This window comes from Anomaloglossus baeobatrachus, chromosome 3, assembly GCF_048569485.1.
Source record: "Anomaloglossus baeobatrachus isolate aAnoBae1 chromosome 3, aAnoBae1.hap1, whole genome shotgun sequence".
In the NCBI taxonomy this organism is placed as follows: domain Eukaryota; kingdom Metazoa; phylum Chordata; class Amphibia; order Anura; family Aromobatidae; genus Anomaloglossus; species Anomaloglossus baeobatrachus.
The window spans coordinates 72626012-72651981 of record NC_134355.1 but is presented as its reverse complement, the minus strand read 5'-3'; the positions used below and the strand labels follow the sequence as shown (position 1 = coordinate 72651981).

Sequence of the window (25970 nt, the reverse complement as noted above, 5' to 3'; positions counted from 1 at the left end):
GATGTCCATTTTTATACGTACCGGAGACGCAGACATATGTAGACCCTTTAAAATCAATAGGTCTGCGCACACATCAGTGTTTTCTCACAGACATGTGTCCCTGTGCCACACATGTGTGTCCGTGTGTTCCGCATTGAGAAAAATCTATTTTTCTCCGGAAGCATTGATGTCACACGAACCACACATTCATGTGATCCGTTTGACATCAGTGTGACACGTACCGGAGAAAACACATGTCTTTGAAATAATATGATTTTCTACACTCACCTTTCTACAGCGCTGCTGTCTCCGGAGCTGCTATTGCTTCCAGGCCCGCTTATTAGGCTCATGAATATTCACTGCACCGCGGACCCGGAAACAGCAGTTCCGGAGACAGCAGCGCCGGGGACAGGTGAGTAAAACGTTCCTGCTCTCATGGATAGCACACGGTGAACACTAGTGTGTCAAAAACACAGCACACGGAGGGCCATACGCACCTTCAACACAGTCTGTGCAAAACGTCAGTGATTTTCCCAAATGTTTAAAGGGGGCCACACAGTGCATTTTTATAGCTTTTTTTGATGCATTTTTGAATGCGGATTTCTCACAAAAACTGAAGGGAACCCTGATGCCAGCAAAGTCAGTGAGAGTCCTTAAATCTCATGCACACACTGAGAATTTACTTTTTGCAGCATGTCAATTCTTGCAGCCTTTTTCACTGCAGATTTCACCCATTCTAATGACTTTGAAATATCTGCACCAAAAATGCAGCAAAAACTCCCAGTTTTGTCACCGTGTATCTACAGCAGAGAAAGGCTGTGTCCGCACTTTGCGTCGAGGTAGTTGCAGTTCTAAACGCATCCTCTGGCAGAAATGGTTTTTGCCAAAGTTGGTTTTGACCACAAAAATGCTATAAATACGCGTGCGTATTTACCATGTTTTTACCGCGTTTTACATGCTTTTTCACTGCTTAAAATCAGATGCGTTTTGACTAAAACTACAATGCTAAATAAAGTTTAAACATACAACTGCTATGAAAAAAAAGGAAAAAAATGATGACAAATATCAAGATTATTATCAATCAAAAATTGGCTAATTTTATTAAAATGATAACTTTGTGATAATAATTATGCATAAAATTACATTTATTTATGGATTTTCTTAAATTTAATTGTCGGACTATGTGTGTGTGTGTAAAGGGACATATTATGCCATTAATATTTTGCCAAAAACGCATGCAATTAATTGGTCCAAAACGCGTTTTCTGCATCAAAAAAGCATGTAAAACGCTAGAATTTTTATGTTGATTGCGTTTTGCAACTTCTCATTGACTTCAATGTTTGCAAAACGCTGCCCAAATGGCAAAAACAATTGACATGCTGCTTCTTTAAACGCTGAGGTTTTGCCCAAAAATATGCAAATTAAACGCTGCGTTTTTAACAGCAAAGTGAGCACAAGAAATCCCTATTTCCCATAGACTTTGCTTAAAAATCAAAACGCATGCATTTTGGCATGAAAACGCTGCGGAAACGCAGATAAAAACGCAAAGTGCGCACATAGCCAAATGCTGAAATGGTGCAGAAATTTCTGCACCAAATACTAAACCTGTGCACATATCCTAAAGCTGCCCATGTGCATAAAGTACCGTATTTTTCGGACCATAAGACGCACTTTTTTTCCCCCAAATGTTGGGGGAAAGTGGGGGGTGCGTCTTATGGTCTGAATGTGGCTGCGGGGAATGTGGGTGCTGCGGTGGAGCGGGTCATCGGGGGCACGAGCAGGCTGTAGCAGCCTGCCGTGACCACGTGGACCCGCTCATTTAATATGCACGCCCATCCCCCGCCCATCATCCCTCAGCGCTGAAGCCGGCGCTGACAGGTGGCCGGATGATGGGCGGGGGATAAACAGCCGGCTCGCATGATCACCCCTGGCAACTACGGCCTGGAGTGATCATGTGCGGCTGTATTCACTGCTCCCCGCGCGTCATCATCAGCGCGGGCAGCAGTGAATCAGTGAGTGTACAGTACTCACCGTTCCCTGCATCACCGCTCGTCCTTCCGTCTGTGTCAGCGGCAGCGCCGCTGATTGGAGCCGTCCCCATTACCCTGCTGGATCGCGATCATCTCCTGTGTTTGTGCCGGCAGCTGAGTGGAGACTAGCGGCCGCACAGCGATGACGTCATCGCTGTGCGCACGTGTCCACACGCAGCGGCCGGGACACTGGCACAGACACAGGAGATGATCGCGATCCAGCAGGGTAATGGGGACGGCTCCAATCAGCGGCGCTGCCGCTGACACAGACGGGAGGACGAGCGATGCTGCAGGGAGTGAGGTAAAGTGAGGTGAGTATGAACGTTTATTTTTTTTATGTGCCACAGGATGCGGCCATACACCAGGATGGGGGCATATTATGAGCCGGATGGGGGCATATGATGAGCCGGATGGGGGCATATGATGAGCCAGATGGGGGCATATTATGAGCCGGATGGGGGCATATTATGAGCCGGATGGGGGCATATTGTGAGCCGGATGGGGGCATATGATGAGCCAGATGGGGGCATATTATGAGCAGGATGGGGGCATATTATGAGCCGGATGGGGCCATATGCCATGATGGGTTATATAGCAGGATGCGGCCACATGCCAGTATATAGCAGGATGCGGCCATATGGCAGGATTACGGTGTATAGCGGATGAGGGACATATACTGTATATACCAGGCAGGGAGGATCATTACCAGGATGCGGCACCTTAGTAGAGAATTTGGGGACATTACCCCCATAACAGTGTCAGCAGCAGATCCTTGCCCCATGACAGTGTGTCATGACCACATTTTTTGCTTAAAATTTTATTTTCCTATTTTCCTCCTCTAAAACCAGGGTGCGTCTTATAGTCCGGTGCGTCTTATAGTCCGAAAAATACGGTAACTGCTGGCAAAATGATCGGAGCCATGATGCCAGTAGTACGGTTGGTGAACATTTCTGCCACTGATTGCAGCGATTACATACTAAACTTTTGGTAAAAGAAACAATCAGGAGTACCGCCATAGTGTTAGCACTGAGTTATCGTGGGATAAGAAGAGGTATTATTTTTTTTAACCCTAAAACGATATGTCAATGCACGAAGAGAAACCTGTTCTTGGAAAATGACGACAATTTCATGAAAGTTTTTTTGCAAAGTTGGAAAAAAAATTGACCTTTTGCCCATATGTACTTATGAATAGGCTCTTGTGCTCTCATTTAAAGCGACGGCCCTGCTTATTAAACAACAGCCCTGGAACACTTCACTCCGTAAGCACAGTATGTTCATTCAGACTCCGAAGAAAAAAAATCAGGCCGGAGATTTAAACATAGTAATTAATTTTAAAGGTAACATAGAATGTATTTCTTCTAAATAGACGCCAATAAGTATGGAAGAGCAGAGGAATAGTCATGATGCGGGATATACAGATATGTGAGATCACGGAATAGCACAAGGATGCAGAGGAATAATACACAGAATGTCACCCCCCACTCCCACAAGATTCAGACCTCAGCACAATTTATGCTACAGTCTTTCTATGTATGGGTGGATAAGATTTTGTTAAATCTGAGCCATCTCTGTACAACGCAGGTGCCTGCTGTGTTATACAGCCAGCACCCTAAAGTAACTGCTTATATCGTAACTATTACCAAACGCACCTGGGCATTATGAGCGGTTGTCAATCTACAGTATTGCAGGGTAAGGTTGTCACAGTGTGAGTACAGGTGTAAAGCCATGAGCAAGGGGACTCCCAGCGAGCGGCGCAACACAGCAAGAACATCAGGTAATGTAATTTGGGAGAGGGGAAGACCCCCAGTTAGTGACCCAACACAAAGGATACACCAGGGAAACGATACAGAAGTAGGCCCTGGAGCTAGAGAAAAGAAAGCGGGGTCACCTCCTAACACTCAACTGAGGCTGATCCCTGCACTCCCTAAGGTCCCTAGATGGGTCCTTGCCCCCCTATGCTGATCATGTGCCTAGGCCCTTGCTGGCACTGAACTCACCCTGACTAGTGAAAACATGAAGGTAAGACAAATGGGTGGGAAAAGACACAACAAGCACTCCTTGCATTCTTCCATAAGAAACTTTGCAGCTGCAATAGTAATGACACCACTGCTATGCAGCAACAAGCTCTTTCAACATGGTCAGCATAGGTATGAGCTATAGCCAGCATAGAGAGAAGTGAGGAGTGGACATTTATAGGTGAGGTTGCAACTACTTGTTTGATCACTGCAGGATAGATAGAAATGCACTTTTACCCTTTCAGTACTGGATGGAATTAAATATGCTCCAATGCAGGGAAAATGATGAGCAGGCACTAATGTGAATCTGTGATGCACAATGACCTGATCCCAGATCCCCAGAGTTCACATCAGGCCCTGACACACTCGTGACATAAGTATGGATTGCAATTTCAAGTCACCTAAGGGTATGTGCCCACGATCAGGGCTCGCTGTTTTCAGAACACAGCAAGTCCTGATCAGGGGGGCCGCGTGTCTGCTCTGCAGGAGACCGCAGTCGTCAGTACCCACGATCAGGGTCCCGTGCGCTGCGGTCTCCTGCTTGTGTTCTCCCTACGGAGGCCGCAGGCAATTCCGCAGCAAACAATTGATATGCTGCGGACGGGAAAGCAGCACCGCAGGTCAGAGTTTGCTGTGGAAAAAACAAGCACAGTGGGCAGGAGATTTCTAGAAATCCATCCACTGTTCTTGTACTGTACAACGCAGCGGTTTGGACACAGCTGACGTATGCTGCGTCCAAACCGCAGCAAATACTGATTCTGAGCATGCACCCTAAGAAGACTACTTACAAACGTAAAACGTTGAAAAAATATGTATAAACAATTATATATATTTGCGTGTGTGTGTGTGTGTATGTATATATATATATTTTAAATCACCCATTTTTCTCCACATGTAAATAGTGAAACCTAAGAAATAAAAAACATATACCTGTTTGGTATCGCTGAGTGCTTTTTTTCTCCAAACTAAAAATCTGAATATATTTATTCCATATGTGATCGCTGTAGCAGAAATAAATTGTAATGCAGGTTCTCTTGTTTTTTTTGGGAGGGTCGTGTCACCTTCTAGAGAGATAAAATGAAAGAAAAAAAGATTGGAAAGTTGTAAGGACCCCAAAAATGGTAACAATAAAACTACAGCTCACACTGCAAAAAAAGAAGCTGTATCAGAGGAAATGAGGAAAAAAAAACTTATGGGTCCTAAAAAACTAGCAACTGAAGACAAATGTTGCTGTTTCCAGTTTTTTGTAACTTTTTGGGTTTTTTTTAAGTAGTGACACCCTAAAAGCAAATCCTAAATTGACCTGGAATTGCTGAGCTTTTTTTTAAGTTTCACCCCATTTGGAGTTTAATTTTCCGTACATTATATGGTGACATTAGTATTGTCATTGAAAACTACAACTTGTCCTACAAAAATCAAGACCTCAAAGGAAAGCACATAAAAATGAAAAATGTCCGTGTCTCCAAGTGGGAATACAGTTCTTCTTCCTACACGGAGGCCTCGGCCCTCAGGCTCGCTCGCCCTTTCCTCCAGAACAGGTGGAGTCTGCGTGCCGGCCCCGGGATCGTCTACTCAGCTGCTTTTGCTTCAGTTTAACACTTGGTAACCATTATATGATTTGCATCTGTATCCCTGTACGGGAGAATTTGTGATGTTACATAGTGGCGAGCAGTCACCTCCATTTGTTTTGGTCTACATCTTGTCTCGTAGATTTATGGTCTCATTTATTGTATGCAAATGCGGGAATGAATATGAGGATTAATATCAGCACAACTGTAGGTAATCTGGAGAATACTGTATTGATTGCTCTCTGCCGCTCACGTCAGGGGTAAGTGCATTGTGACACTGACGTGTAGTCATTGCATTAGGGCACTGAGGAGACCCTGGAAGAGGAGGAGGGCTGCTATAGTGGATATCAAGCGCATTTAGGAATTGATGGCATTTACATTATTGCAATGTTTTCTGCTGTGGTGTAAATATAGCAGAATAGCAAAGGCATATCTTGTGCAGGGCCGTGCTGGGTATCCTCCATGTGTCTTCTGTCTGGAGTAATTACCTGGCTATGTAGCTGGCTCCCTGCCTACAATTACTGCCAGTTGTAGCTTAAGGCCAGAGTCACACTTGCGAGTGCCTCACATGTAACTCGCGCGAGTCATCATCTTGCACGGACTCGCACTCTCCTGACAGGAGCGGGTCGGTTGCATGTATGTCTATGCAGCTGAGACGCTCCTGTCCGGAGAGTGTGAGTCCATGCCGGGTGATTCAATGAGAGACTCACGCGAGTTACACACAAGGCACTCGCAAGTGTGACTCTGGCCTTAAGCTCAGTGGTGTTTGCGTGCCCTGTGCTCCTGTGTTCAGTCTCCGATCTATTGCTACCTGACCTTTAGCCTTGATTCTGACTATCTATTTGACTTGGACTTTTGTCTTTACCCAATACCTTCCTGGAATTTTGAGCTGAGACCATGCCGGAGTGCGCCATAGTCTTAAGGCCGCTTTACACGCAACAACATCGCTAACGAGATGTCGTTGGGGTTACGGAATTCGTGACGCACATCCGGCCTCGTTAGCGACGTCGTTGCGTGTGAAACGCATGAACGACTGTTAATGATCAAAATTACTTATCTAATCGTTGACGCGTCGTTCCTTTTCCGATTATCGTTGCTGTTGCAGGACGTAGGTTGTTCATCGTTCCTGCGGCAGCACACATCTCTACATGTGACACCACAGGAACGAGTAACATCACCTTACCTGCGGCCACCCGCAATGAGGAAAGAAGGAGGTGGGTGGGATGTTCGTCCCACTCATCTCCGCCCCTCCGCTTCTATTGGGCGGCCACTTAGAGACGCCACTGTGACGCCGCATGAACCGCCCCCAGCTACGTCGCTAGGCAGGTATGTGTGATGTGTGTAAGCGATGTGCGCCACGGGCAGCGATTTGCCCGTGTCGCACAACCGACGGGGGGCGGGTGCGCTCGCTAGCGATATCGATAGCGATGTCGCTGCGTGTAAAGTGCCCTTTACCCCTTTTGTTCATTACGAACCCTTTTGATATCTGACCGACGGATCTCATGACTACCCAGCCTCACGGCTAGCCCATGAATAGAGATGAGCGAGCCTAAGGGCGGCTTTGCACGTTGCGACATTGCACGTGCGATGTCGATGGGGTAAAATCGAAAGTGACGCACATCCGGCGTCGCAGTCGATATCGCAACGTGTAAAACCTTTTTGATACGATGAACGAGCGCAAAAGCATCGTTATCGTATCATCGCTGCAGCCTCCGACATTTCCATAATGCCGGTGCAGCGACAGGTGCGATGTTGTTCCTCGCTCCTGCGGCAGCACACATCGCTGTGTGTGAAGCCGCAGGAGCGAGGAACTTCACCTTACCTGCCGCCGGCTGCAATGAGAAGGACGGAGGTGGGCGGGATGTTTACATCCTGCTCATCTCCGCCCCTGCACTTCAATTGGCCGCCTGCCGTGTGACGTCGCTGTGACGCCGCACGACCCGCCCCCTTAGGAAGGAGGCGGGTCGCCGGCCAGAGGGACGTCGCACGGCAGGTATGTGCGTGTGAAACTGCCGTAGCGATAATAATCGCTACGGCAGCTTTCACTAGATATTGCACGTGCGACGGGGGCGGGACTATCGCTGCAGCATCGGTAACACATTGTTACCGATGTCGCAGCGTGCAAAGCCCGCCTAAGGCTCGAGGTTCCAGTTCGGAATCCGACTTCCAAAACACCAAGGTTCCAGTTTGAGGTTCAAGTGAGTGACTAGTACAAACCACTCAGGCGAACATCACTGTGCTTGGGTATGAGTGATGTACAGCCGTGTGCCAGTGTTTTGCTTATGGGCCATTAGCAAAACTCTTCCGGGGCAGGGTTCATAATTTGTTTTGGGGGGGAGGGTTTGTGTGTGTACACTACATCTAATCACACTGATTTTACCCAAATGTGAGCCGATCAAACACTGCACTCGGCTCACACACGGCTGTGCATCACTCATACCCAAGCACAACGCTGCACGTTTAAGTGGTTCATACTTGTCACCCGCTCGAACCTCAAACCCGAACCTTGGGGTTTTTTTGCAAGTCAGTTTCCGAACTCAAACTACAGCCTCAGGTTCACTCATCTATACCCATGAATATTGCCACATCCAGCCTGACTGACAGCTGCAGCATGTACTGAGGAGTGTGAGATCTTAGCAGGGAGGAGGAACAGTGAGGAGCTGACAATCAGGATAGGAGGGTGGAGACTGAATTTGAACTTTCAAAAAGAATTATACAGCCATTGTACCATAGAATTTTTCAATGTAAGTACATCAGAATCATCAGGTCTGAGAGATCTATTTAATAATGTATATACAGTCATTTGTATCGTCAAAGCTGGTGACAAATCCAATTTCAGGTGTTTGTTTGTTTTTTAGGAGCCAACACTGAAAAGGATAATTAATATATTCCTGCTTTCTTTCTGGTCTTTATGTGAGAGAATCCCAGCTATGTCGTTTTATTAAGATCCTAACCTTTACATGCCAAAGTCAGTTTGTTGGAAATCTTCATTCATTAGTGACAAGACGGCAAGTGAGAGGCATGCTTCAGTGCAACTGGTAAATGACCATGCCATGAAAATTTATAGGACTAGTAAATAATATGAGGGAGGGTTAAATAATCCACTTTGAAGGAAAAGATGAGAAAAATATTTGTTTCCGTTGAAATTGGAATAGTCCTGGAAACACTTTGTTTTGTGATGAACTTCAGCAAAACACTTGACCTTTCTGCCTGACAGTTCCAATGGTGTCACTCCACAGCAGTGTGTCGTTTTATGGAGAGATTATATACACATGAATTGTTTTCCCAGTATTTAATTTGTCTAAACAAAATTAAATGGATACATTGATTGTCTCATTATCCATAATTCATGTTGCACCGCCATATACTGCAGCACGGTACAGAGGGGACTCGCACCAAGCCTTTCTTCATTGGCGTTCATGCTCTGTTGGGTCATCAGGAGCACAAATTACATGTGAGGGTCGAGTAGTAAAATCAGTTTTTTTATGATAGACCTTAATAGCGGAGTATCTCAATCCGAAGGTGAATTGATAAATAAAAGCATTTAAAGCCCGCTTTGCACGCTGCAATGTATCTTACAATGTGTCGGCGGGGTCACGTCGTAAGTGACGCACATACGGCATTGTAAGGTACATTGCAGTGTGTAAAAGCTAAGTGTGATTGCGATTGAACGGTAAAACGTTCATCGCACGCACGTCGTTCATTCCTCATGAATTGAACGTCAGATTGTTCATCGTACCCGGGGCAGCGCACATCGCAGTGTGTGACACCCCGGGAACGATGAACAGATCTTACCAGCATCCTGCAGCTCCCGGCCGGTAATGCGGAAGGAAGAAGGGGGGCGGGATGTTTACGTCCCGCTCATCTCCGCCCCTCCGCTTCTATTGGCCGGCTGCCGTGTGACGTCGCTGAACGTCCCTCCCACTCCATCAAGTGGACGTTCGCCGCCCATAGCGAGGTCGTATGGACGGGTAAGTACGTGTGATGGGGGTTAATCGTTTGTGCGGCACATTCAACAAAATTGAATGTGCCACACATACGATGGGGGCGGTTACGATCGCATACGATATCGTATGCAGAATCGTAACATGTAAAGCAGGCTTAAGGCTCGCTCACATCAAAGTATACATTGTTTGTATTCACCCCCAAAAATTGTATTAAAAAATATTGCATCGAATCTGCACCAAAAAGTTAAAGGGAAAATGCATTAAAAAAAATGCAGTAATCAAGGCAGAATGCTATTGCATTTCTGGTCGTAAACTAAAACAAAAAATGCAGCTGAAAAAAGTAGCATTTTTGCACTTGGAAACGTGACCTTGTTTTTCTTCTTCTGAACTTCTGAATTATTACTTATTTTAAGTTTGAGCATCGATATGTGAAAGGGAACCTGTCACCACTTTTTTGGCCTATAAGCTGCGGCCACCACCACCGGGCTCTTATATACAGCATTCTAACATGCCCAGGCCGCTGTGCAGAACATAAACACCACTTTATAATACTCACCTAACGGTCGTGCGGTGGGCCATATGGGCGTCTCCGTTCTCCGGTGCCGGAGCCTCCTCTTTCGGCCATCTTCGTCCTCTTTCTGAAGCCTGGGTGCATGACTCGTCTACGTCATACACACTCGACGATCCTGCGCAGGGGAACTACAATACTTTGCTCTGCCCTGCTCAGGACCTGAATGCCGGCGAGTGTGGATGACTTTGGACGAGTCATGCACTGCGGCTAGAGAAGAAGATGGACGAAGATGGCCGAAAGAGGTGACGCCGACACCGGAGAACGGAGACACCCATATGGCCCACCGCACGACCGTTAGGTAAGCATTATAAAGTGTTTTTATGTTCTCACAGCGGCCTGGGCTCTTATATACAGCATGTTAGAATGCTGTATATAAGAGCCCGGTGGTGCTGGCTGCAGCTTATAGGCCAAAAAAGTGGTGACAGGTTCCCTTTAATAAATGGGAACAAAGAAGAAAGACTGGATAGTAAATATCAGCAACATGTTAAGAGTCATGTAAATATACATTTAGAGCCAGAGCACCTGTAAGCTAACTAATTACATGACCCAATGTAGTGGATGAAGCTTAAGTGTTTTTTTTGGCCAATATACAGTATATCACAAAAGTGAGTACACCCCTCACATTTTTGTAATTATTTTATGACATCTTTTCATGGGACAACAATGAAGATCTGACCCTTTGATAGAATGTAAAGTAGTCAGTGCAGTGTATGGCTATGTTCACACAGTGCATGTTTTGTAGTTACAAAAATGCAACGTTTTTGGCCCCAAAAAAATGCACCTGCAGCAAAAACGCATTAAAAAAAAGTGTGTGTTTTTGACGTTTTTACGGCGTTTTTCCCAATGCGTTTTTTTAATCCAATCAGCAGGATTTTTGTATGTAAGGTAAAGCCAGTGCTATACTGGCACTATCAGGCTGATTCTATACATACCTGTAGTGGTCGGCTCGGATGTGTAGGCTTTCAAATCCAAGAAAGTAAACTTTCAAAAATCAGCAGCTTCTTGAGTGGCATTTGCAACTGAGCAGATAATATATGGGTGGGTATTTATATGGATTCCCGCCCCCCTGCCTGTTGTCTCTCCCACTCTGTTCACTATGGTATTATACAAACAAATCACTTTCCTTAAGGACCTGTGGCGAGGTCATACCCATGTGACCTGGTATCCAGCTTTGTTGGCTGAGGCAACATGGGTATGACCTCGCCACAGGTCCTTAAGCAAAGTGATTTGTTTGTATAATACCATAGTGAACAGAGAGGGAGGAACAACAGCAGGGGGGCAGGAATCCATATGAATACCCACCCATATATTATCTGCTCAGTTGCAAATGCCAATCAAGAAGCTGCTGATTTTTGAAAGTTTACTTTCTTGGATTTGAAAGCCTACACATCCGAGCTGACCACTAATGGTATGTATAGAATCAGCCTGATAGTGCCAGTATAGCACTGGCTTTACCTTATATACCAAAATCCTGGTGATTGGATCCCTTTAAGTCAAATCTATTGACTGGAAGGGCTCAAAAACGCTGGGAAAACGCAAAAAAGAATTGACATGTTGCATCTTCAAAAACGCAGCCAAGATGCTGACAAAAAAAAATGCACAGTGTAGACAGCAAAATATCAATGTCAGAGCTTCATGAAAATATATAATAAAATAGTTACAAAAATGTGAGGGGTGTACTCACTTTCATGATATACTGTAAATCTGTGGATATGTCCTATTAGACATTTTGATGGCATTTATTATATTGTTTGAAGTCTTAGTATACTTTTGGACAACATCCAATCCTTTAATTTACAACTTCATAATTATAGTGAAGCTCATGCAAATTTTATTTCTCTGTTATAAAATGTTATCGGTGATGCCGTATTCTGGGGAATCCCTGAGCACAGAACACTGGATGAGGAAACTGTGTAAGGCTATGAGCCCACGATGCTTTTTTACCTGCTTTTCAGCAGTGTTTTCAACTGCACCTTTTTAATGCCAAAATGCATGCGTTTTGATTTCCAAGCAAAGTCTATGAGAAATAGGGATTTTTTTTGTGCACGCCATGCTGTTCAACAAATTGCCCGTGCCGCACAAACGATGGGGGCGGGTGCGATCGCACGACATATCGACACGTGTAAAGCAGGCTTAAAGCATATTGCATATCCTTGCAAGCTTTGTGTGATTACAGACTAGCAACTATGGTTTGTGCTTCTTTCCTGTTCCTAATATGAGAGTAAAGGGGGCTTTACACGCTACGACATCGCTAATGCGAACTCGTTGGGGTCACGGAATTGGTGACGCACATCCGGCCGCATTAGCGATGCCGTTGCATGTGACACCGATGAGCGATTTTGCATCGTTGCAAAAACGTGCAAAATCGCTCATCGGTGACATGGGGGTCCATTCTCAAAAATCGTTACTGCAGCAGTAACGAGGTTGTTCCTCATTCCTGCGGCAGCACACATCGCTCCATGTGACACCGCAGGAACGAGGAAGCTCTCCTTACCTGCCTCCCGGCCGCTATGCGGAAGGAAGGAGGTGGACAGGATGTTACGTCCCGCTCAGCTCTGCCCCTCCGCTGCTATTGGGCGGCCCGCTCAGTGACGTCGCTGTGACGCCGCACGTACCGCCCCCTTAGAAAGGAGGCGGTTTGCCTTTCACAGCGACGTCGCCGGGCAGGTAAGTATGTGTGACGGGTCTGGGCGATGTTGTGCGGCACGGGCAGCGATTTGCCCGTGTCGCGCAACAGATGGGGGCGGGTACCCACACTAGCGATATCGGGACCGATACCGCAGTGTGTAAAGCCCGCTTAACACAATAAATGGCTTCTGTGTTCTTCTACAAGTCTTCATTGGTAATGGAAATTCCTAATTTAGTTTAATTTAGTTTCTTTTTCCACTGATTGATAACTAGAGTTATTGGTAATAATTCCTAGTGGGGATGCCCGCTTTGGCCATTTTTTTTTTTTTTAGACATTTCCTTGACAATAAGCAGTGTTCCCCCTGTTAAGACCTCCAACGATCAGCTGTAATTGATTGGGACGCCCTGACAGTATGTATTTAGTTTCCTTGCAGCGCCATCACAGGTGATCTTAGGCATTACACCATCCCTACTGAAATTAAAGGGAACCTGTCATCAGAAATTTCGCCCAAAAGCTAAAAGCTTCCCCCTCTGCAGCTCCTGGGCTGCATTCTAGGAAGGTCCCTGTTATTATTGTGCCCCATGTGAGACCAAAATAAAGCCTTTATAAAGTTCTACCTTTTTGTATGCAGCTTCTGTAAATGTGTCACGGGGGCGGGCTCTCTGCCGTCCGTTATTCTGCCTCCTGGTCCTGTACGCCGCCCCCATCGCTCCTTTCCATATCTGATGCACCGCCCACTGCTCCAGCCATCCCCGCGCATGCCCAGTGCCAGTCTCACAGGACTGAGCAGTGTGACCGCTGGTGACGTGTGCGCAGGCAAGTGATTATGGGCGGGACTGTGACTGTTATCAGCAAGTACCCGCCCATAATCTCGTGAGCGCGCAAACCTCTCCAGCATTCACACTGAGCTCAGTGTAGATGCTAGACTGTATGGGGTGCTTCCAGGGATGACGTCCCTTTGTCATGTGATAGGGGCGTGTTCAAAATACTATCACATGACAAAGGGACGTCATCCCTGGAAGCAGCCCATACAGTCTAGCATCTACACTGAGCTCAGTGTGAATGCTGGAGAGGTTTGCACGCTCACGAGATTATGGGCGGGTACTTGCTGATAACAGTCACAGTCCCGCCCATAATCACTTGCCTGCGCACACGTCACCAGCGGTCACACTGCTCAGTCCTGTGAGACTGGCACTGGGCATGCGCGGGGATGGCTGGAGCAGTGGGCGGTGCATCAGATATGGAAAGGAGCGATGGGGGCGGCATACAGGACCAGGAGGCAGAATAACGGACGGCAGAGAGCCCGCCCCCGTGACACATTTACAGAAGCTGCATACAAAAAGGTAGAACTTTATAAAGGCTTTATTTTGGTCTCACATGGGGCACAATAATAACAGGGACCTTCCTAGAATGCAGCCCAGGAGCTGCAGAGGGGGAATCTTTTAGCTTTTGGGCGAAATTTCTGATGACAGGTTCCCTTTAACTACTTACTCTCTTATGTGGCTCGGAGATGTACACCTTCCCTCTCTCTACTCAGATTTCATTAATAGGGTGCATAAAAAAGATCACTAAACATCACTTTGAGCTACAATTGAAAGGGTTATGTTGTAACGCTAAATTTCTTGGTACCAGCAGTGACGTTTTTGTATTTGCACACGTACTGTCCCAGTAGGGAATTACCGGTTTTGATGGAACCTCAGACTTCTGTTCGGGCATTTTTTTTTTGGTGCAGCGCTGGAAAAAACCTATTGTGTATTGGGGCTAGACATTGTTCTGTGCTGACTAAGACTGAATGTGACCTTGGTGGAGACTGCTATGTCTGGAGAAGATACTAGTCCCTTTTCTACGCAACATTCGATTTTAACCTCTTACTTACCACGTTTGTACAATCACAGTGTAAAAAAAGATTTCTTCCTCCCTCTCCTTTCTTAATTGTAAGAATCTAAATGTGATTGGGTATATATATTCTCAAAATGAAGTGATGGGGAGTAGGTTACAAAGCAGATAATTACGCAAGAAAACACAGCATGGTGGACTTGCAGCGCTGGGGTTCTGGGTTCATGTCCCACCAAGGACAACATCTGCATTGAGTTTGTATGTTCTCCCCATGTTTGCATGAGTTACAAAAACCACAGATAGGGTCTTATCTGAGTGTAATAGTGGACCTCAAAAGGATCAGGAATGCTCACCTTTTAGTACTTGTGAAAAGTCACAACTACTGTATAGACGTATAACACCGGCTGCTGCAGCCACGCGATGGAAGATAAGAGGAGCAGGTAGATGTAATGTTTAACAGCCGCGCTGCCGTGGAAGTAAAATTGAGTCCAAACTGATAAGAATCGTGATCTTTATTTGTCAACGTGTTTCAGAGATAGTCAACGCGTTTCACAGTTCTCCTTCTTCAGGACAAATAAAATCCAGGGGATGACAGGAATAAAAACGTGGTTAATTCTGCACTGCTGTCGGTGAAGGAGTCCAATGTAAAAGCAGAATTGAAAATAAAAGTTCGTTTATTCAACTGGTTTCGAAGTAAACTTAGCTTCTTCTTCAGGAAAGGCCGCCACAAATACGAAACAAATATAGTATTTTTGGTGGCCTTTCCTGAAAAAATTAAGTTTACTTAGAAACCCGTTGAATAAATCACCTTTTATTTTCAAGTAAACTTAATTTTTTAAGGAAAGGCCACCAAAAATACTATATTTGTTTTGAATTTTTGGTGGTCTCTCCTGAAGAAGAAGCGAAGTTTACTTTGAAATGCGTTGACTAAACCACCTTTTATTTTCAATTCTGCTTTTACATTGGACTCGTTCACCGACAGCAGCGCAGGATTAACCACATTCACTCTCCTTATCAGTTTGGACTCGATTTTACTCCACGGCAGCTCCGCTGTTAACCCTTTCATCTACCTGCACCTCTTAATAAATTTAGATTGTGAGCCCCAACAGTGATAATAATGTCGGTGAAGCGCCGTGGAATAGGATGGTGCTATATACGGTAAGTAACAAATAAACATGGCAGATCTGTAATGTGGCTCCTATGGTCTATAATACTTATACAGTGATATTTCTTTTTTACCCATACTTTTATTTTTCATTGCAAATCATATAATGCAAAGTTTTTCCCAAAGAAGCATTACTTTTTTGGAGAAAATATGATATCCAGGATCCACAAAAATGTCTAACAGTAAAGAAATAAGGTAAAGGTACACTCCCTGTAGGTGCTCCACTAGCCAGTGCCTTTCTCTGATTATCTTCGTTGCATGCTGTACATGCTGTGACCACTGCAGCCAATCAATGCCTTGAGCTCTGAAACTCATTAGTATTGATTCACATCCGACAACAGGGCCACTGGCATATAGAGCAGAAGGTCGCCACTAGCACCGCGTGACCAGAGCTAAGAAAAGGGTAAACACAGTAAAATATTAAAAGTACAATACTACAAGAAGAATACTGCCTGAGCCTTAGGCCCACTTTAGACGCTGCGATATCGTTACCGATATCGCTAGCGAGCGTACCCGCCCCCATCGCTTGTGCGACACAGGCAAATCGCTGTCCGTGGCGCACAAAATCGCGCAGAACCATCACACTACTTACCTACCTAGCGACATCACTGTGACCGGCGAACCGCCTCCTTTCTAAGGGGGCGGTTCGTTCGGCGTCCCAGCGACGTCACTAAGCGGCCGCCCAATCAAAGCGAAGGGGCGGAGATGAGCGGGACGAACATCCCGCCCACCTCCTTCCTTCCTCATTATCTGCGGCCACAGGTAAGGTGAGGTTCCTTGTTGCTGCGGTGTCACACACAGCGATGTTTGCTGCCGCAGGAACGACGAACTACATCGTAGAAGCAGCAGCAACGATAATTGGGAAGAGGGGGTGATGTCATCGATGAGCGATTTTGAACGTTTTTGCGACGATTCAAAAACGCTCATAGGTGTCACACACAACGACATCGCTAAAGCGGCCGGATGTGTGTCACAAATTCCGTGACCCCAACGAGATCGCTTTAGCGATGTCGTAGCGTGTAAAGCGACCCTTAGCATTATAGTGTATTCCCACAACAGAAGTACGATCATAGTAACCATCAGGTTAACTCCTTCTCTAAAAAACACATGTAAATCCTGTATGTGGGCACCACTGACATTTATGTTCAGATGGTTGTAAAGCATACAACATCCCACAACCATTAAATGCTGTTTGAATTTGACCTCTACAGTTTTTAACATTGTCATGTGAGCTGCAAAAGTTTTACCTAAATCAACATATTCGCTGCTAAAGCTCTTGTTCAGTGACTATAGGCTGGTTTACAGCCTTGTGGTAGACCGCTGACTATAATTGTTATTGTTTATATGGCAATCCCAATAGGAAGTTTGAAACGCTGGCCGTGATGACCTCAGAAAGGCTTGTGCGAGCAGACATTTTGCATTCATATAGTTTTAATTTTATAAGACACACCGGATTATAAGACGCACCCCAAATTTAGAGCTAAAAAAAGGTTAAAAAAAGGGGGGTTAAAAAAAGGGGGGGGCTGTCTTATACTCCGGTGTTGTCTTACAGGATGGGGGCGGCAGCGGTGGTGGAGCGGGGTCACAGAAGGTAGAGGCTGTGCTGGCAGCAGTGGTGGGTCAGTGCTAATAGCGGCGGCGGGTCAATGCTGGCGACGGTGGTTGTTTGGTGGAGCAGGCTGGTCCAACGAATGTACCAGATGCTCTGTCGGCGGTCCGTGCTTTAAAGAAATGGTGCCCGGAGCGACGCGTGCGCAGATGAGCTCTCATCCAAGAGCTCCATCTGCACACGTACTGACTCTGGGCGCCATCATTTGAAGCCCAGACCGCAGACAGACCATCTGGGACAGCCGCTGCAAAGCTAGCCGCCTGCACAGAGTGGCAGCCAGCAGGCCGCCCTCCCACCTGCACAGAGAGGCAGCCGCCCGCACCTGGCCGCCCGCACAGACAGGTACCGGGCCACCCGCACAGAGAGACGCACAGGCAGCCCCCCGCCAATTCTCCACTTCCTGGTAAGCTATATTTGGATTTTAAGACGCACCCCTAATTTTCCTCCCAAATTTTTGGAAGGAAAAGGGCATCTTGTAATCCGAAAAATACGGTAACTTGGTTCAGGTTATAGAACAAACAAACGCACTACTAAATTATATTGCATTACCAGATCAAGTCATTGGGTAATTATTCTATTTTTCTTGAGTATGGTCAAACCCTAGAAGTTTTTACTCCAGACCAAAAAAATACCACAGTTTTACATTTTAATTTACTCTATCCTGTTCAGCTATAAAATAAAAACTACCTGCTGAATATTGTAAAGGATCCTAATGTGGTGCAGAAAAAGTTCTGATCTATCAACGAATCGACTCCACTAGACTTGTAAAAGTGTCCAACAATAACTTTTTCAGAAATTTATATGGACTTGAATTAAATAATCTAGTCTCCACTCCCTATATTTATCAGCTAACCTTGGGTTTTCATTCCTTGAACTGCTTTTCTTTGGCGCTAACCACTGCGTACCATGCCACCCCACAATGGTGTTGTGACCCAGTTGTCTACCTCCCGCAATTTGGCATTTGTCAAAGGCTCTTAAATCCTTACTCTACTCTTCACTGCTTTCACTCATCTGCTTCAAAAATTGATAGAGTATGTCCACACGATGTCATTTCCAGCGGAACTCACCTGAATAATAAGAAACATAAACTCAGCAATGTCAAAACAACTTGCTGTGCATATGTTCCATCTTTTGTAACTTAATTTGACCCCTACATAATTTAAAAGCTGTGAAGCCATTAAAAGACTTGACTTGACCATTCTTCTTCCGGCTTCTGCATGGAAACTCTCTTATCTTATATAGAATGTTAAAGGGAACCAATCATCAGGATTTTCGTGTATAAGCTGCAGCCAGTGCAGTGCTGGCACTATCATGCACAGGCTGTACATACCATCAGGGGGCAGCTCAGGTGTTTAGGCAGTGAAATTCATCTTTATAAAGTTTGAAATTTCGTGCCCTTTTTGATTGACGTGTGCACCTCTCTGTTAATGTCCGGGCGGGTTATGCAGGAGTACCCCGCCCCCCCACCAGCCTGTTCCTCCCTCTCTCCTGATGTCCGGGCGGGTTATGCACGTGTTCCCCGCCCCCCGCGCCGCCTGTTCCTCCCTCCCTCCCTCTGGCTGTATGTAAATATCTAATCTTCAGAAACATGGCGCCGGAGTGGGCCTCTGCGCATAGCGCTGATCTCCGGCGCCATGTTTCTGAAGCCCGCATTACAGCTTGGTGTCTGCAGACTGCAGAACAGCTGATCGGAGGACGCGATCAGCTGTAGCTATGATGACGTGCCGCCTCAGGACACCGGGCCAGGACAGCAGCCTGCCAGCGACATCGGGGGTCAGGTGAGGTAAGCTCACCATGGACTCACATGACCCCGTGACGGCAGTGCTGCGAGACCCGGTCACGGTAGTGATATCGCGTCCTCCGATCAGCTGTTCTGCAGTCTGCAGACACCAAGCTGTAATGCGGGGGATTCAGAAACATGGCGCCGGAGATAAGCGCTGTGCGCAGAGGCCCACTCCGGCGCCATGTTTCTGAAGATTAGATATTTACATACAGCCGGAGGGAGGGAGGAACAGGCAGCGCGTAGGGGCGGGGAACACGTGCATAACCCGCCCGGACATCAGGAGAGAGGGAGGAACAGGCTGGTGGGGGGGGCGGGGAACTCCTGCATAACCCGCCCGGACATTAACAGAGAGGTGCACACGTCAATCAAAAAGTGCACGAAATTTCAAACTTTATAAAGATGAATTTCACTGCCTAAACACCCGAGCTGCACCCCAATGGTATGTTCACAATGTGCATGATAGTGCCAGTACTGCACTGGCTGCAGCTTATACACGAAAATCCTGATGATTGGTTCCCTTTAAAAAAAAAAGCCAAATCGCTGCAAAAATGATACAACAGACATGTAAGATGATGTTTCAGGGAATAATACTACCAGCATTTTCTTTTGCTTCAAAACAATGCAGGGTCATTGGTGTCTAAAGAATATCATGTGTACATGCTCTTAATTTACTGTCTAAATATCCAAGTGTCATTCTAACAAAATAATCAGTTACATACTTTACCTGCGCGTGGTTTAACATCTTGGCCAGTTTTTGCCTATATTAAGGTACGTGCCCATGATCAGGATCCGCTGCGTACTGGACCTGCGGGGCTGAGAGTCTCTTCTGCAGGAGAATGCAGCTGCTCGTGCCTATGATCAGGGTTCAGGGCGCTGCGGTCTTTCTCTTGTGTTCTCCCTACAGAGGACTCTTGCGATTCCGCAGCAAAGAATTAACATGCTCGGAAAGCCACAGCGCAGGTCAGTTTTCACTTTCCCTGCAGGTCGCACACGCACAGTGGGCATGGGATTTCTAGAAATTCCATCCACTGTGATTGTGCTGTACAACACAGCATCCAAAACGCTGCAAACACTGATCGTGAGCATGCAGCCTAAGAGGGTCATTTTTGTTACATACAATAAGGCTGGGACGACATGGGGATTACTGCGATCCCTTCGCATGATACTTGCCTTACGCTTTCAATACAGCAGAGCCGAGTGTCATGCAAGTGTCCCTGCGACTGAGGTCCGACCGTGCAAGCGGACCTCAGCTGCGGGGGGGCGGCCCGGCACTGAGGAGGGGAGGGAGGGATTTATTTCCCTCTCTCCTCTATAGTCGGCTATTGCCATTCTCGCACTGCACTCGCGGTACACCCGTGTAGTGCAGTGCGATTTTTCTCTCGCCCCATAGACTTGAATGCGTGCGAGAGAAAACAGTATCGCATTACAGTCGCAGCATGCTGCAATTGTTTTCTTGGTCCGATTAGGGCTGAGAAAATATTGCTCATGTGTGCTGACACACAGGCTAGAATTGGTCCGAGTGGAATGAGATTTTTTTATCGCACTCCACTTGCACCGATTTTCATGCCGTGTGTCTTAGGCTACTTTCACACTTGCGTTCAGCGCATTCCGTCACTATGGAGAATAGCGCAGTCCGTTAACGCACTGCGCTATTCTCCATAGACTTATATGAACGACGCACTGTAACGCAAGTGTCTGCGTTGCATCCGCTGGACAACGCAGCGTCGTTATTTTAACGCTGCGTCGGACGGATGGAACACTGCATGTAGCGTTTTTCTGCGCTTGGCGGCGTGTCAAAAAAACGCAACCTGCAGGAATCCGTTTGGCGTCCGTTGTTTTTATAATGGACGCCTATGGTGGCAGATTCCTTTAGAATGCGTCATTTGACGGATTCCGTTAATGCATCCGTCTTTACACAACTGCGCATGCCCAGATGTGTAAAGTCAAGGAAAAAAAAACTATAACGGATTGCGTTATTTTATACGATCCGTAGCATCCGTTGTGCCACTATATGCAACGCATCCGTTACATGCGTCACACAACGCAATGCTACGGATCCCGTCCAACGCACGCGTGAAACTAGCCTTAGGCCTAATTTACAGTTATTCATTTCAATTAATCTTGAATTTAGCTGTTTTCAGAAGACACAGTTTGACAATTGTAACAACTTAATTTTCTTATGCCCTTGTCTTTTAGATATATGTTGGCTAAACCGGGAAAGCGAAAGTTTGACGAGCATGAAGATGGGTTGGAAGGCAAAGTGGTGTCTCCAACAGACGGGCCATCGAAAGTATCCTACACTTTACAGCGCCAGACTATCTTCAACATTTCCCTTATGAAACTCTACAACCACAGGCCACTGACGGAGCCAAGCTTGCAGAAAACAGTTTTAATTAATAACATGTTGAGACGGATACAGGAGGAGCTAAAACAAGAGGGCAGCTTGAGGCCTGTTTTTATTAGCACTTCACAGTCTTCTGATCCTCTTGGCGACTCGTATCAGGAGGCTCAGCCTGCTTTTAGCCATCTCAACTCCCAGCCTCTTCAACCCACTGACTTAATAAGCACTACACCACTAGAGTCTTGCCTCACTCCTGCCTCTCTGCTTGAGGAGGACACATATTGCACTTCCCAAACAGTCCAGCAGAATCTTTCTAGCAGCAAATTAACACCACCGCCTCCACCGCCTCTTGTCCAGCCAGTAAAAGACAGTTTCTCCTCCGCATTGGATGAAATTGAGGAGCTGTGTCCATCGTCTACCTCCATAGAGGCAGCTGTAGAAGCAGCCGTCCATCTAAAAGATGAACCTGTTGCAGCAGGAACCCTTAAGCCTGAGGGAACACAAGAGAATAGAACAAGTGAGCCAAAACTAATGGATTCTCTTCCAGGGAATTTTGAATTAACAACATCCACCGGCTTTCTTACTGACCTAACTTTAGATGACATCCTTTTTTCTGACATTGACACGTCCATGTACGATTTTGACCCTTGCACATCCAATACTGGAGCAGCCTCGAAAATGGCACCGGATGAACTTCTCAAAACTTTGTCTCCTTATAGCAACCAACCGGTAACCCCAAGTCAGCCTTTTAAGATGGACCTCACAGAATTAGATCACATAATGGAGGTTTTGGTTGGTTCGTAAAAGAGCTCTACATACTCCTCAACTCCTTACCCCACATTCACAGCACTGTGCATGCATACTTTTGCCTTTTTTTGGATAACAAAAAAGGATCCTGTTTAGATATTGCATTACGCTGTATTGGAGTGCCTTCTGTATGACCACTTTGGAGATCCTTTATAAGTCTGTCTCCAAGGAGAGTCGTACCCCAGTCCACAGAAGATTTCATATAAAACTATCAAGTGACAACTTAAAAATGTCAAATAAGTTGTCCGTATATAAGCACAAGAATTATGTTGGGGAACGCTGTAAATTGCATGTGCATAACTGTCTATTTTTTCAATTAGGGTTATTGCAAGAGGTAAATTTTATTAGGTAGGTAATCAGTACCTCCCCCTTTGGCATTTTAGGTTGGGAGGAAAAATTGGAGGCATTAATTACTGCTTTTTCAGTAAGAATTGCATATACCTGGCTGCTTAGATCCCACTTGCCCAAATGTTTTTTTTTATATTTTTGTATAGATTCTGTCATTTATTATATTGATTTTTTAGAAAAGAGGAAAAAGAGAAAAAAAAATGCGGAGACAAGTAATGTTTAAAGCGACAAAGTAATTTTGATAGGATTTGCTTATGAATTTCCTTTCCAATTGAAATGTACAATATTGGTCCATAACTTTTTATATCTTGGTTCTACAGTTCAGCCCAAATTTAAGAAGTAGGATTCTCTCAAGCTGTATTTTAAAGAAATTGAGGTTGTTACTAAAATGGCATATAGTTGGTAAATATTCTGCTCACCCTGTGAAGTGTTATTTTCTCACTCACCTGTCTCCACTTGATTGGGTCACTGGCTTCCACCAATTACTCTAATTTCATCATTGACCTATTGTTTAAATCAGGTTTTTGTGTCAAATGGTTTTTTCGCAATGTATATTTTCATATCACAATTTGTACTAAAATAATTAATAGAAGAAAAGAAATTCTGCAATTTTCACACTGCCCACTGGGGCTTTTCTAGATTGTAGGTTCATGTAGTTTTTGGAAACAATACATGTCCACAGCCAGGAAACAATACATGTACATAGCCACAATAATCAGACCTCAACCCTATCTTTTGTATTAAGACATCTCATCAATGTGTACAAAAGTCATTATAAAAGTAGGGGAGCTGTGATATCACCTATTTTGATTGGTTGATCCGTATATTACCAGCTCAGTATAGAGGTGTTACCTGTCATTGCAGTCCTGCCTCTGATGTTAAGGAGCTTGCTAAAAACTCTTCCTGAAAGTACCGGAAGTTTGAGCTTAAAAAAGCCCCAGTGGCTAGTATAAAAATTTTAAGATTACTATTTTTTTTTTATTCTTTTTTTTTTTTTTTAAAGAAAGTGATATGAAAAAAAAAAAATACTGCCAAAATTAAAAAAAAAAATAAACTACATGTAACAGAAAAACATGATTTAAACAATATTTAATTTTCTGATAATAGCTTTTCTTTAAACTGAACCAAAATTATTTAAGGTATACTCCGGGGAAATAAAAAATTCTTCTACTGTCCATGCCCTCAAACTATACAGATGAGCTGCGCAGTGCTGTTCTATTATTATGACAATACCTGTAATTCAGTGTGACAGGAGCTGTTTTTTCCGCTCCTCCTCCTCTCTGAGAGGTTACATGACACATCAGGGGGTGTCCTGCCTGCTGTTAGTAACAGCCAGCCTCCTGATAATATTTACTTCTCTGCAGTCCGAGAACAGGGGGCGTAGTCACATTCTCAACAGAAGCAGCTATTATCAGGAGACTGACTGTTACTAACAGCAGAGAGCACCCCCCCTGATCTGTGAGGTAATCTCCCAGAGGGGAGGTGGAGCAGAAAGAACAGCTCCTGTCACACTGAATTACAGGTATTATAAGGATAATAGAACTGTGCCGTGCATTTCATCTTTATAGTTTATGAGGGCAGGGACAGAAGAAGACTTTTTTTTTTTATCTCCCCAGATTACCCCTTTAAAATTGGCTCCCATTTATTGTTACATGACTGTATATCAAGAACTATTGTCACTATTACATTCTTGATAACCATTTTATGAGTGACTCAACGTTGTCAGTACATGCAATACAGTTATCAACTTATTAAGAAACTATGACAATTTTCATCAACAATATGGAGAGGCAGTCATGATACACAATATGGTTCCGCTTTTTAATGGGTTGTCCACTTTAATTGACTTGATAACAATTAGATCTTGAAGTGTCCAAGTGCTGAAACCACTAGCAGCCAGCTGCAATCAGTGCACAAGCCTGGCGATAAGTGTTAACTTTTCCTACAGCTCCTCTACAGGAAATTTAAAGAATTACACCATGTCTATTAAAATCAACGGGTTGACTTTGTAACGCAGAACCGGACAGATCCTCCAGACAGACGCTCTTTGTGTCTTTTGGTTTTTGATACAGGACAACCCCTTTAATACTGTGTTTAGATAACCTGATTGGTTACCCATATTTAAGTAGGGACAAGCCATTTGACAAGGTCTGAAATAGAGAATTTTGCTGTTATCACCACCCATTTTTTGTTTTCCCACCTCACACAATGAATTACTTGCTTACAAAGTCCAGCGCCATATTACACAACTAAACCGTAATTACTTGCCTTGATCTTGAAAAGCCTGAACAACAGTATAATGTAGGGGAAATGCAGCCATGTCCTCAATGTGTTGTGTCCATATTCTATCCATCATTTGCCAGACATGTGCCTTTCTATACATATCCAAAGTGAACAAATATATGTTTCTAGGAATACAACCCAAACTGTAACCAGTCAAATATTCTCTGAATTAGGACCAAAGACCATCTGTATCTGTTTTTCTGATAAGGCATCTATCCTGTGTAATGGAAGACATGCCAGACCCAAAATATTGTCCCTCAATGTTTGTGGCTTGCCATTGGTGACTCTTTATCAGGGTTTTCTTCATATACACATTTTCTTTGGATGTCAGATCCACTATAAACATGTCCCCTATAAACAATAGACTAATGGAGGAGGGACCCAGTGGTGGGCATGGCCGACAAATAGGGGCCTCATTAATTTTTCCAACAGATGATGTTGGGGAACATAAGGATCCTTTTGTTGGTGAGATAAGCCACCACCTGTGGAATCTGCAGAGTGAACGCTCATGTGTATGGGGAAATTGGGAGCAATAGCTGTTGGCCAAACAATCTGTTGAGCCATCCTTCGTGTCTCAGTTATTTATCGTGTTTGGGGTCCCTGAAGCTGGCCATACCTTGCAATATTGTTAGGGTCTGTGTTGATTGGTGACCTGCCTGCCCCCCACTCCCAAAACATCTGTAATCATTGGAAAAGAAAACTTCTGAAATTAGATTTCGGTCAGTCTGATTTCATCACTTTTCCTACTCAACAGCCAAACAAAAGGTACTGATACTCTATGGTAACATCCAGCTAATGGTAGAGAGTCACTAAGGTAATGCTTCTTGGGAAAAGTATGCAACCTACCTCTCCTTGCCTAATATAATGTCCATCTTGTTGACCTATATGGGTATGTTGATGTGGATGTTATGTTTATCACTAAAGTTGGAAAGTTGAGATTCCCTTTTATATTAAATCACAGTTTATTTCAATCCTTCCAAGCAGCTGATAATTATGTGGCTAAAACAGATATCTTCTGCCATACTCTTTTAATCATAGCACCAGATTTTCTTTAGTGAA

At 45.0% G+C, this 25970-nt stretch overlaps 1 protein-coding gene across 1 annotated transcript in view; it reads left to right on the top strand.

Moving 5' to 3' along the window:
* The window catches only part of SERTAD2 (SERTA domain containing 2), a 104489-nt gene extending 80638 nt beyond the window's left edge, over nt 1-23851 (top strand). Inside the window, exon 2 of the mRNA XM_075338049.1 lies at nt 21329-23851. Within this exon, the coding sequence (XP_075194164.1) occupies nt 21333-22277 (945 nt within the window). The 5' untranslated portion in view covers nt 21329-21332 and the 3' untranslated portion in view covers nt 22278-23851. The remainder of the gene's footprint in view (nt 1-21328) is intronic.
* Nucleotides 23852-25970: the final 2119 nt, after the last annotated feature.